Source organism: Galeopterus variegatus, unplaced genomic scaffold (assembly GCF_000696425.1).
Source record: "Galeopterus variegatus unplaced genomic scaffold, G_variegatus-3.0.2 Scaffold492, whole genome shotgun sequence".
In the NCBI taxonomy this organism is placed as follows: domain Eukaryota; kingdom Metazoa; phylum Chordata; class Mammalia; order Dermoptera; family Cynocephalidae; genus Galeopterus; species Galeopterus variegatus.
This window is the reverse complement of record NW_007726603.1, coordinates 180,680-194,763: the sequence shown is the minus strand read 5'-3', so window position 1 is coordinate 194,763 and position 14,084 is coordinate 180,680. Positions and strand designations below refer to the sequence as shown.

At 34.7% G+C, this 14,084-nt stretch overlaps 1 protein-coding gene across 3 annotated transcripts in view; it reads left to right on the top strand.

Moving 5' to 3' along the window:
- DOCK11 (dedicator of cytokinesis 11) overlaps nt 1-14,084 on the top strand; it is a 170,557-nt gene that overhangs the window by 154,329 nt on the left and 2,144 nt on the right. For all 3 annotated transcript variants that reach the window (XM_008569403.1, XM_008569406.1, XM_008569404.1), the window contains 7 exons: nt 3,604-3,726; nt 6,731-6,844; nt 7,375-7,521; nt 9,128-9,338; nt 9,711-9,901; nt 10,335-10,435; nt 11,678-11,816. In XM_008569403.1, the coding sequence (XP_008567625.1) occupies nt 3,604-3,726; nt 6,731-6,844; nt 7,375-7,521; nt 9,128-9,338; nt 9,711-9,901; nt 10,335-10,435; nt 11,678-11,816 (1,026 nt within the window). The remainder of the gene's footprint in view (nt 1-3,603; nt 3,727-6,730; nt 6,845-7,374; nt 7,522-9,127; nt 9,339-9,710; nt 9,902-10,334; nt 10,436-11,677; nt 11,817-14,084) is intronic.

The window sequence follows — 14,084 nt, the reverse complement described above, 5'->3', positions numbered from 1 at the left end:
TAAACATTTATTTAGGTTGTCTTTAATTTCTTCCAGCAATATTTTGTAGTTTTTAGGATAGAAATCTTCTGTTAGATTAATGGCTAGATATTTGATGTTTTGATGCTATCGTACATAGTATTTCTTGCTCTTCTATTTATTTTTCAATATGTTGTTGCCAGTACGTAGAAATATAATAATTTCCGTTGTTGACCTTATATCCTGCAACCTTGCTAAATCCGCTTATTAGTTTCAGTAGTTTGTATATTCCTTAGGATTTTCTGCATACAGAATCATGCCATCTGCACAGAAAGACACTTTTTACTTTTTATAATCTGAATGCCTTTTCTCTTTTTCTTGCCTTGTTTTACAGGCTAGAACCATCAGCATATAGTTGAATACAAGTCGTGAGAGCAGATATTCTTGACTTGTTCCCAGTCATAGGAGAAAAGTGTTTAGCCTTTAGGTTTTTAGTAGATACCCTTAATCAGATTGAAGAAGGTCTCTTCTATCTCTTGTTTCCTGAATTCTTTTTTAATATCATGAATGGGTACTGAGGGGGGTTTTTAAATGCTTTTTTCCTGCATCTATTGATGGAAATATCATTTTTCTCCTTTATTTGTTTTATGCGGTGGTATGTTACATTGATTCTTTTTTTTCTAATTGTAAACCAACTTTACATTCCTTGGGTAAACCCTACTAGTTTGTAACTGATATTTAATTCCCCCAAAGTTCATCTTTTCCACTGTGGCTGGAAATTTTAATTTGCTATTAATTGCTAATATACAGATGCTTTATTCAAGTAGTAACATTTATTGAACACTTGCTATACAGTACCACTATACTAGTTACTAGAGAAATAAATATAAATAAGATAATCTCCCTACTCTCAAAGAGTCACAGCCTATTTGGAAGGTCATATATGTAGACAATGTACAAATAATGTGCAAGTATAGTGATAAATATTTACCAAAAGAATTAGCAAATTAGGAAAAAAGTTGTCTATTGTCTTGCCTACCCTGTGTTGATCAGGAGAAGGATTCTGGAAAAGGTGATACCTAAGCTATTTTAAAGAGATTAACCAAGTGAAAGAAAGTAAAGAGCAAAGGGTACAGCTTAAATGAAGGCAAAAAGCTTAGACATACCATTGTGCTTCAGGGAAACTATTAGTAATTCACTGTTGTTGGAGCATAAAGTACAAGGCTTGGTATGATGAATGTTGAGATTATAGAAGTATCGACCAGCTCATTGTAAGCCTCATGTGCCAAATGAAGGAGCTCGTCCTGTGTTCTGTGGGTGATGGGAGCCATTGATAGATTTTTAAAAGGGGAGAGTGACATGGTCAGGTTTGCATTTTAATCAGAACCCTATTGCAGAAGTGTAGAGGGTATATTTGAAAGTGCCAAGGCTGGCACAGAAAGATCAGTTAGAAAAAAAATGGTGAAGTCTTGAACCTTAGCAGTGAGAGTGGAAATAGAGAGGAAGGATTAAACTTGAGAAATCTTTAGGAAATAAAACTGGCAGGACTTGGCGATGAACTCATTAGAAAGAGGATGAGTAAAGAAAGAGACAGTGTGTTAGTTTCCTAGGTATGTATTTGAGTTGCTATAACAAAATGCCATAGACTAGGTAGTGTATAAACAACAGAAATTTTATTTCTCACAGTACTGGAGGTTGGGTAGTTGAAGATCAAGGCACCAGCAGATTCAGTGTCTGGCAAGGGTCCATCTCCTGGTCATAGATGGCACTTTCTCACTGTGTCCTCACATGGTGGAAGGTGTGAGCTAGCTCTCTGGGGTCTCTTATAAGTGCACCAATCCCATTCAGGAGAGCTCTGCCCTCATGAACTAATCACCTCCCAAAGGCCACACCTCCTAATACTATCACTTTTGAGGTTAGAATTTTAACATGAATTTTGGGAGTACAAAAACATTCAGACCATAGCACTAGGGCTGTCATGTAAAGTCTCACAAACTGGGTGGCTTAAAATAACAGAAATTTATTGTCTCGCAGTTATAGATTCTAGAAATCTGAAATCAAGGTGTCATCAGGGCCATGCTTCCTCTGAGACTCCACATAGAAGCTTTCTTTGTCTTCTGGTGGTAGCTGTTGACTTGGTATTCCTTGGCTTGCAGCTGCGTTACTCCGATCTCTGCCTCTGTAGCCACGTGGTGTTTTCCCTGTATGTCTCTCTCTTCTTATAAGGATATCAGTCATATTGAGTTAATGGCTCCCCTACTCTAGTATGGCTTCATCTTAACTAACTAAATCTGCCATGACCCTATTTCCAAAGAAGGTTACATTCTGACATACTGGGGGTTAGGACTTCAGCCTATCTTTTGGTGGGACACAGTTCTCCCCATAACAGAGGATAAAGTAAAAACTCATTCTTAGTTTTCTAGTTAAGGGTTTGTAGGGTGTTGCCACTGGCTAAACAGGAAAAACAAGTGAAAGAGCTAGAAGAACAGTTTGATTGTCTAAAGGACATAGAGATACAGAAAGAACCATTTTCACAATCAGTTCTTTAGGTCTGAAGTGCATATTTTAAGACAGAAAGAAGCTGTTAAGACTTTAAGACTTATAACATCAATAATTGGCTCATCTTTTTATGACTGGAGAATATGAGATGATGTTCGCAACATAGTTTTATAGTAGCTGTTATTATTCTGGCAGGGTCAGAGATCTCAGTCTTGAGGTGTTATCCTATTATTCTCACAAATTTTAGGACCAACAGTCATGAGGGAGGCGCTCATTACTAAAATTGCATCATTTTAATAAACACCTAAATCACTAATGCAACATCTAGATAAGTTGTCAAGTTTTCTTGAGACTAATATTACGTGTAAATATAATTTCAGTATAAAAGAAAAATAATGGACATTTATAGGCTTAGTGGAATTTACTCTGTTAGACTTTCATACACCCTCAATTTGGAACAAACAACATACAGGTTGAGCATCCCTAATCCAAAAATCCAAAATCGGAAATGCTCCAAAATCCAAAACTTTTTGAGTGCCAACATGACGTTCAAAGGAAATACTCATTGGAGCATTTTAGATTTACAATTTTTGGATTTGGGATGCTCAGCCAGTAAGTCTAATGCAAATATTTTAAAAAAAAAATTCAGAGTCCAAAACGTTTCTGTTCCCAAGCATTTTGTCAGCACCACGCTCAACCAGTGAGCCAACTGGCCATCCCTATATGGGATCCGAACCCGTGGCCTTGGTGTTACCAGCACCGCACTCTACCGAGTGAGCCACAGGCTGGCCCAATGTTCCCAAGCATTTTGGATAAGAACTACTCAACCTGTATTCCTTATAAAAGACATTCCTTCTTAATGTGTTACCATTCGTACATACAGTTAATATCTTCATTATGTGAATAAACAAAATAGATATAGTTTACTATTGTTAACATTAATTTCATATTTTAAGTATGTTTTTTTATTTCAAATATTTCAAATATTTGATTTAGAAAATATAGTCACACAAGTGTATTTCTGTGCATTTCATTAAATTTAGTACATTCTGTTTGTTCTTTATTAACTTGAAATGGTTCAAAATTTATTTGTCTAAAACTGTAAAACTACTTTTAATTTCTGATTGGATTTTTCTGTTAATGCAGGAAGTTTTGCTGGAGTTGCTAGAACAATGTGTGGATGGCTTATGGAAGGCAGAACGTTATGAAGTAATTTCTGAGATTTCCAAGCTGATCATTCCAATTTATGAGAAACGTCGTGAGTTTGAGGTAGGCAATGTAAACATTTTCATCATTGGTTTACATATTTTATTTTGGTCTTAGGAAAAATAGTAATATAGTTATGTAACATCACTGTACTGTGTGCCCTCTAAAGAATTAAAGGTTTGTTATATGATGACATTTGTATCTTATCACAGAAATAAATACTTAGTGTATCATTTTGATATGTTTGTCCAGTTTGAATGTTGGAATCCTTAAAAATGCTGTTAAATACTAAGATTAAAATCCTACTTTATATTCATATATATTTTCCAAGTGAAATTAAGGGTAAAAGATCCAAAATATAAATTGACATTTAAATCAGACCAGTGGTTCTCAAAATATTTTCATGTAGCAACCTCCCCTCTTCCTCTCAGGGCATAAAATAAACAGTGTTGTTTTCACTCCACCTCCGCTATAAAAAGCTATTGAATTCCCATGTTACCCAAGGAAGAGACATAGACATGATTTTGTTTTTTGTAGTTTGGTAGGGAGACTAAAGGTGCCATCAGATGACAGTGGGGAAGGTAATAAGACTCTACTAATACCCTATTATGAGGAGTTTTTTTTTTTTTCCCTCAATTTGGCCTACTACATACACTATTGATAAAGAGTAGTTAATAAAGAATAGTAGTATAATGAACAGCTGTTGCCACCAGCACTGACAGGAATTTTTTATATTCAGGTCTCTGAGTCCATATCATAACTTCTACCACTACTATGCTTGGAAGGGGTGATTTAGGATTCTAGCCATTCCAAAAAACAAACAAACAAACAAAAAACACAAAGGAATTTATTCTTAAATATAGCAAGTGCTCTTTCATCGTAGAAGAAGTTTCTAAGAGTGAAAACACAGACATTTAATATCATCTGGGTAGTGTTCTGATCTGTACTCCAAACTGGTTCTGATCAAACTCACTTTTTCTTCCCAGGTTCTAGGTCTTTCTTTGCCAGACATTTGGTGTATATGGGGCATGCCTGAAAAATCATAGTGTAGTTCAAGTGATTATATTAATAACCTAGAGTTAAATAATTAAACCTAAGTAATACAGATGGCAAAGAATAGCCTATGAGACAAAACAAGACTTGCCATTACCCCTTCCAGCAAAGCATTACATTCTAAAAACTTTTGTAAGAGTTTCAAAATAAAGGCCCCATTTTCTCATTCTTAGGGTGAAGATCAGGCTATTAGAAACCCTGGGAGCAGTTTGCTACTCAACCAACCAATAGGGAAGAAAGAAAAATATATCTTCTCTACACATTAGAAATGATACTTTCTATAGGGGAACTACTCCTGTTTCCTTGTAGGGGTGTAAAGGTCTGTATAGATCCCCTAGCAGTCTGCATGAGATAAAGTAATTGTTTCTAGGACATCAATGTATAATTTTTCAGTGTATCTCTGTGGAATGGGCTGAAAAGTGTCAGATAACAGCCAAGATAAGGAAGATTTCCCTCGAATTAAGCTCAACTGTAGGAGGTAATATGGAAAGAATTTAAGACGAAGAACCTTCTGTGTTCCTCTTTTTTTAACTGAGGTGAAATTCACATGATATACAATTAACCATTTTAAAGTGTACAATCCAGTGGCATTTAATGTATTCACAGTGTTGTACACCTACCACCTCTCTCGAGTTTCAGAACTTTTTCATCACCCCAGAAAAAATCATAGCTATTAAGTAATTACTTCCCATAATAACCACTAATCTGCTTTCTGTCTCTATGGGTTTACCTATTCTAGATATGTCATATAAAAGGAATAGTACAATATGACCTTTTGTGTCTGGCTTCTCTCACCTGACATAATACTTAGAGTTCATCCAAGTCGTAGCATGTATCAGAACTTCATTCTTTTTAATGGCTGAATAATTTTCCATTGTATGGATATGCTGCAATTTATCTGTTCATCCATTGACAGATATTTGGGTTATTTCTACCTTTTGGCTGTTATGAACAGTGCTCTTATAAACTTTTGCGTAGAAGTTTCTACATAGACATATATTTTCACTTCTCTTGGATATATACCTAGGATGGGGATTGCTGAGTCATATGATAATCCTATGTTTAATTTTTTGAGGAACTGCCAAACTGTTCTACACAGTGGCTGAACCACTTTACATTCCCACCAGAAATGTACTAGGGTTCCTATTTCTCCAAATCCTCATCAACTCTTGTTTTCTGCTGTTTTGCTTTGTTTTATTAAAGCCATTTTAGTGAGTGCGAAGTGGTATCTCATTGTAGTTTTGATTTGCATTTCCCTAATGATTAGTGATGTTGAGCAACTTTTTGTGTGCTTGTTGGCCATTTGTATATCTTTTTTGGAGAAATGTCTATTCAAGTCCTTTGTCTAATTTTTAAATTTGTTTGTCTTTTTGTTGTTGCATTGTAAGAGTTCTTTATATATTCTGCGTACTAAACTCTTATCAAATCTGTGATTTGCAAATATTTTCTTCCATTCTGTAGGTTGTCTTTTTACATTCTTAATAATGTTTTTTGCACAATGTGCTCCCTTTTTCTGGGTGTGCAGAAAAATATATTCTTTGGAAATGTCTGTGAACTTGTTAAAAGCAGTTTTCACTGAGGTTTACACTATTACTTATTTTTGTATCTGTGTTTTATTTTCCTCTTCAAAAGTTTTTGCACAGATTTTTTTATTCTCACATCTCTGTACCTAAGGGCTCAAGCAAAGCATTTTATTGCCCTTTCAGTTAAAATAATTCAAACATATACAAAATAGTAGTTGATAATACAATATTCTACAAGTGTAAGATATGAATAAAATGAAGGATGGTACTGGGAAATACAGCATTATTTGACTATTTTAAGTTCTACCATTAGATCTAAAGTGGTTGAGGACTTTTGTCTAATTGTGACAATGGGGAAAAAGGTGTGAATGGCCCCACCAAAACCATTTTGAAAAGGAAATATTGGTACTTTTTATTCTTGTACATTAATTTTGAAGACATTTAATAATTAACCAAAAGACAATGCTCATTTGTCTATTCTCATTTTTCAGAAACTTACTCAAGTTTATAGAACACTTCATGGAGCCTACACAAAAATTCTGGAGGTTATGCACACCAAAAAAAGACTTTTAGGCACTTTCTTCAGAGTTGGCTTTTATGGCCAAGTAAGTATACTTTAGTTCTTAAGGTACTTTTTTTTTTAAACATTCACCTTTGAATTATTAGATTACTCTAGCAGCAGTTATTGGTTCTAGGGTTCTGCCTAGATAGAGTGCCCATTACAACAGCAGGGAGCCTCTTTTATAAGTTTAAAGTCCACTTTGGTTCTCATATCCAAATCTATGAGGTCAGAGTAAAACATAAGGTTTGGATTTCCCCACCAGTTTTATTTTCTGTTAAGCTTCTTAAAGAATATGTTAAATATATAGTAGTTAAAACTTTCAAATAAGAAACAGGTAAGTATACAGGGAAAGAGAAAAATCTAGTATGGGAATCTTCTTCAGGCCAATAATATGTTCATATTATTATGAATTTGATAGTTCTCATTTATTTGAAGTTAAAAGGGTGAATATATGCATGTGGCTTTTAGTAATATTGTAAAATATATTTCAAGTATATTATTACTAGTCGATCGATTTTCTTTAAATGCTGTGTTTGTTCATACTATTTATAAATTATTATTTGCTTCCAATAGTCTTTTTTTGAAGAAGAGGATGGAAAGGAGTACATCTATAAAGAGCCAAAGCTCACAGGCCTCTCAGAGATTTCCTTGAGACTTGTTAAACTTTATGGTGAAAAATTTGGTACAGAGAATGTCAAAATAATTCAGGATTCAGACAAGGTAACATACAGCCTGTATTTTGAAATCACTATTTGTTAGTTCTAGGCATAGTACATTGCTCCTGACCTTTCCCTTTTTTAGATGGTGGAGGAGAAGCATGGAAATAGAGCCTTTCAGACAGTGAAAGGAAGGACAGGGGCTTTGGAAAGACCAGCATTAAAATCTTCATTCTTTGTCACCTGCTAGCTGTGTGACTATGGGGAAGTTACTTAACCCCTTTGTGCTCCATTTTTCTTATTAGTGAAAGGAGATAATAACAGTTCCTTCCTCATGGGGTTGTTGTATGGATGAGATGAGTTCATATATGGAAAGAGATTAGAATTCCTCGTACATAGAAAGCATGCACTAATAGTAATAAAGGCTGGCATGCTCAATAAAGTTTAGCTATTATTGTAAATGCTGTTGTACATCATGATTCTCAGTTATATACTTCATGATTAAAATCATCTTGGGGCACACATTTTATTCTAAGATATCTTTAGTTCAGTAATAGTAACTGTAGTTACATTTGCAGTGAAGTAGGTTTAGGAGAGTTGCCTTAGGCCTTATTCTAAAACTTATCCATATCACTAGGCCTTGCCAAGGCAGAGTAAGAAAGGTTCCAGCAAGAGAGGCCCTTTACTAGGAAATGGATAATTCCCCATAGACAGAATTTTGGGAAAATACACTAGGAATGTCTGACTGTCCTTAGTTGCAATGGGTTTGCCCAGGAGGACAGCTGATTTTTAAGGTAGGAAGGATGTATACAGGTCAGGATTTGTAGCTCAGCAGTATTATTGAGTGACTCTGATGTGCACAGTGATATGCAAAGCTCTTAAAAGCTAGTAGGCATCATTGCCAGGGTGAAAAGTCCATGGCAATGGTAAAGACACTTTATTGTCTACCATGGGAGTAATCTCTTCACTTTGTAGACTTACCTATATCTTTTGGAGATGGTTTTGAACATATGGGTAAGACATTTAAAAATAGATATCTGGCAAAACCTCTCTGCTTTTCTAACCAGTTTCACTATTTTGTGTTGTTTTATTGGATTAAGACAACAAAAAATATTCTCTCCTTGCAGTCATAGTCTTAGCTTCCTCCCACAATTAAAATATATTATAGTTCTATATTGCATGACTTTTAATGACTGTATGAATAAACATGATGTATTGGATCACTCTTTTATTAATATACACTTAGGTTGTTTAATTGAGGTAGAATTCACATAATGCACAATTAACTATTTTAATATATTTTTAAGGAATCAGATTATAAAACAATGTTCAGTATGATCTCAATTTTCTAATACATATTCGTCAAAAAAAGATTGGAAAGTAAATATATGAAAATGTGAATAGTGGTCATTGCCAAGTGGTAGGGTTACAGTAATTTTTATTTTCTTCCTACATTTCTGTGGTCTTCAAATAGGTTTATGTAGCTTCTTTATAATCAGAAGTAAATGATCCTTAAAAAAGAGCAAAGAACCCCTCCACGTGTGTATTCAATTGCAAACAATCATAATGGCGGTGTTTATTTGATCTCAGAGGAGTTAGTAGGTGTCCTATATCTTTTTATCCCTTCCTTTGAATTAAAAAAAAAAAAAAAAGCCTTTCTTGTTTTATAGGTAAATGCCAAAGAGCTTGATCCAAAATATGCTCATATTCAAGTCACTTACGTGAAGCCCTACTTTGATGACAAAGAACTCACAGAAAGAAAGACCGAGTTTGAAAGAAACCATAATATCAACAGATTTGTTTTTGAGGCTCCTTATACTTTATCAGGCAAAAAGCAAGGCTGTATTGAAGAACAGTGCAAACGCCGTACGATCTTGACTAGTAAGTAGGACTCTGTATGTTAACTTCTTATTTGTCTTGGTCCTTTTTGATATATACAAGTGGCAGCTGGCCAGCAAGAACATGTAACTGAAATTTTAATCATTCCTTGTTCTGCTGTTTAGTTACAAGTTTGCACAAACATGACCATGTGATAAACCATCCTTTTCCCATATGTCATTCATGATTGCTCAGAGATGTCTCATAAAGAGAATTACCCCCTCAATCCTGAAGCAGTAGGTACTATATGGTACCCTAAGGCATCTTCTAGAGAAAACATGGGGAGAATTAAGCACAGTGGATTTTTTCTTTAATTTGGCTGTTTGAACAAACTACTTTTTTAAAGATAGTAAATCAATCTTATCATTTTAATAGCTTCAAACTCGTTTCCCTATGTGAAGAAGAGGATTCCTATAAACTGTGAACAGCAGATTAACTTAAAACCAATTGATGTTGCTACTGATGAAATAAAAGATAAAACTGCAGAACTGCAAAAGCTTTGCTCCTCTGCTGATGTGGATATGATTCAACTCCAACTTAAATTGCAGGGCTGTGTTTCTGTGCAGGTACATTGGTCACCCAACATGTATTAAATGTTTTTTGATTTTTTTTCTATTGTTTTCATAAGGGCACAGGGCAAGCGTTAATTATAATTGTGTGTTATGCTCTTACTGTGCATTGTTTTTGATTAAGTTAACGAAGAAGCGATGTTTAATTTCTATAAATTTTATGTTTCAGAAGACTTTAACATAAATCTCTATGACTGTAGTCAAACCCTATATTTACATATCAGAAATTAATTTATTAGAATATCATCTTTGCAGATTACTTGCTTTAGTTAATGACTTTTCATATAAACTTGTAGTAAACATAGTAAGTATATTTCTCGGGTATAGATTTCTTATGTATTTTGGGTTTTTTTAATAAAAAGGAGAAATGCAAAAACTCCTTTTATTACATTCTGACAACACTCCTTTTTTTTTTCCTTTTGTAATTTAGGTCAATGCCGGTCCATTAGCATATGCAAGGGCTTTCTTAAATGACAGTCAAGCCTGCAAGTATCCACCTAAGAAAGTGAATGAGTTGAAAGACATGTTTAGGTATGTGCTTTGTAGTTTTCAGAATAGACCTCTATTCTTCTGCTCCATTTTCTTTTTAAAAGAAAAACAGCAAAGCATTTACCAAATAATACCCCTCCAAAAAGGACATTCTCTGTGCTCTTTTACTATATCTAAGTGACCTCAATGGTACTTTAAGTAGTGAGGAAATGTGTGATCTGTTTCATGCTGCAGGACATTAACAATGCCCTAGTGACCCAATAGACTAAATACGCCAACTTAGTTTATTGCTTTGGGAATTTTAAGTGACACAAACACAAGCCTACATTCATTATGTAATTTCCTTCTTTGCCCGACTGACCTTATGTTATAGTATTTCAGACTATTTGGGATTGGAATAGAATTGGGAGCATTGCATATGCTTGCTCCTATCCTGTGTCCTTAATTACACGTGGATTCTGCCAGTTGAGGGCATGTCTGAATGGTCTTATATTAAAAAAAAAAATGTTTAATATACAAAAGGAATTTACATTCAGAACAAGAGAAACAGTTGAGTGAAATAGACTAAGGAGAAAAACGGTAGCCTATTCACTCATTTGCTCCTGAGTTATTTCATTTATTTTTCCTATCTATGTGTTAGCTGTTCCAGGTTGCAGAGTAACAAGTAGTCATTCATTCACCAGTATTTATTAATGCCCCGCATCTACAGAAGACTCTACTAGTTGCTATGACAGGGATACAAAACAAATGGGCAATGAGGTACTTTGTCCCCTGAGACCTACACTCTAATTGTGAACATTAAATATAAACACATGAAATAATAGAAAATATTTTTATGATAGGTCATCAACTTTCTGTCCCTACTCTTACCAGCCCAGGAAAGATACTGCACACTTATAGCACCCAGCATTGTATTAGGCACATAGTAAGCCCAAAATAAATTCTTTCTGAATGAATGACTCATTATATACAGGTGCAAAGTAATGTTAACACAACTTTAGCTAATATAATACCCAGTAGATGACTTAGCAGATAGGCTTCTTAGAGTGTATGTGTCTTGAGCCAGGTATTGAAGGTGGTGAGAAACCAGAGGGCAAAGGTAGAAAAGAAAGGAGAAGATATTTCACACTTAGGAAGTGATATTTAAAAACGCACAGTGAGAAAATATAAGATTCTAATCTTGTAGGCAAGCCATGGTTAAAGTGAGTTATCAAATTGACTGTTACTGAGACTTCCTATGAATAAATAAATAACAAAACCTTTATGTTTGATGTTCACCCACAGGAAATTCATACAAGCATGCAGCATTGCACTTGAACTAAATGAGCGGCTAATTAAAGAGGATCAAATTGAGTACCATGAAGGACTAAAGTCAAACTTCAGAGATATGGTGAAAGAATTGTCTGACATTATCCATGAGCAGGCAAGTATTAGGGTGGTTGAAAATGAAAACATGGTCTGGGGCTCCTGAAGTGTTGGTGAGCAAAATCTATTAGTTCGAAGTGCATTTTCTTAAAATTAGTCTATATTTTAAATTTTACTCATGTTATCTTTAATTATTTAAATGATACAATGCAAATCAAATTTGAAGCAATTACCTAAAGCTATTCCTGAAGCAATTATCAGTAACAAACCATTTTGTTCTTTGTGCTAAAATATCGTTAGAAGCGACTAGCTGAGCAAGTCTGAATTGATCTGCTATGAACATGAATAAGTGTCTCTCAAAAAGGTCATAAAGAAGTGAAATGATTGACTCAGTAGCCAAGTCCCTAAATAAATATCACTGTCTTGGCTGTAATAAATTAGATACTGTCATTTAGGTGAGCTCCTGAGTGATTTCCAGAATTTGGAGATTGTCTTCATACCCAAACAGCCTGCAAAACTCTCTGTTTTCATAAAACTTCTTAGTATTTTAATCCATTACTGAGTGTTGGTGACAATTACAGCTAACTTAAAACAGCCTGAGAAATATAGAAGCGAAGACCTGACCGTCACCTATAGCCAAATTATTTCATAATTAAGTAGTTATAACTTCTGTTGACCTTTACGGATACCTGAGTACTCCTGGATTATCCTGGTAAACTTCTTTTCTATATTGGGGTCCTGAAATTTGTGTTTACAACCCCGCTGCATACGTGGATTGTCATTGAAACATTTTAACACCTTAAACATGTTTGTAAAAGTTGCAACATGATGGTCTGGTCCCTAAGTGAGTGAGCCTATTAAGCTTATCATGAAGTTTCCTCACTAATGAAAACACCCAATAAGATAAATACTTGCTTCACAAACACTTCACACTCTCAATTTTTAAGAAGTTAAGGATCGTTAAAAGAAAGAAAGATAACTACAACCCTTTTGAGAATATATTTTTAAAGCTGGTCCTGAAAAAAAAAGAACTTCATTTGTCCTGGTATCTGTATTTCAGTGGTCACTTGAAGGCAATCACTCCCTGTGAGGGACTTTCACACAATGGGTGTACTTACAAATAGGCCCAGTGCTTAGTATCCAAAGAACTGTGGTGCAGTGATGAGGAAAAGTAAAGAGACTTCTAGGACAGCAAAAGTTAGTTGACTTTCAACCAAACTCTACCTCTCTGAATTTATTTTGTATGCTTTTTCTTGGAAAGAGCTGTGGGAAATTTAGTTACAGTTAGCCCAGGGTTGCACTGAATGATCAGGAGTCTGCTTTTCCAACCACTTCCAACCACTGTCATCTCAGATGGAGAGTCAGGGTCAGCCAGACTTTTATCATCCCATCTGTTTAATGAGACCAGTTACCCTAGACTTCTATGCACGCATTCTTCATGGCTGGGAATCTTGATGGCTTGAGGAGTTTGGAATCAATGTCCTGTGTCTTCTTTTTGCCATTTTTACTTTTCTTAGCCTACTTAGGAATAAGTGCAAACAGCTCCAAGGCATTCATTTCTTTTCTGTTTAGTTTGCAGAGGCCCTTTTTTCCCCCTCTTTCCCAAAGCAGCCAGGTGATCAGTACTAGGAAAGCTGGGAACCATTCCACTTCCTTTATTGTCTGTATATCAAGCTCGGTCCATGAGTACAATGGGGGTATATCTGTCTTCAACATCCCTGCTCTGAGTTATACTGCTATCAAATAGACTATATAGTTTGTTTTTAGAAACTATCTGGTTGATGGGTTTTGCTTATTATAATGCATAGGAAAAAAACAGCAAAAAATTCCTTCACAAAAGATACAAAACAATTGCACATGCCGTTTTAAGCTAGCATATACTATATTACAGTTATTTCATTAGCATGCAGTTGCATGACCTACTCTTGAACTCTAAATTATTCAAATTGAAAGCAAATTATTCAATTTACTATTATTACGGTGATGAAGATATGTAGTCATTTTAAAAGCTTTTCTCCCCTGAAGCATGGATTCTGCAAATCTGCTGTCATATTTCCCATCTGTCTGTATCATTTATTCCAATAAACCATGGCTATTTTTCTTATTTGTAGAGACCAGTATTTTATTTTATTTTATTTTATTTATTTATTTATTTTTATTTATTTTATTTATTTATTTTTAAATTTTTTATTTTATTTTATTTTATTTTTTTTTTTTTTTCCGATATACAATGTGGTTGATTATTGTGGCCCATTACCGAAACCTCCCTCCCTCCTCCCTCTCCTCCGTCCCACCCGACAATGTCCTTTCTGTTTGCTTGTCATAT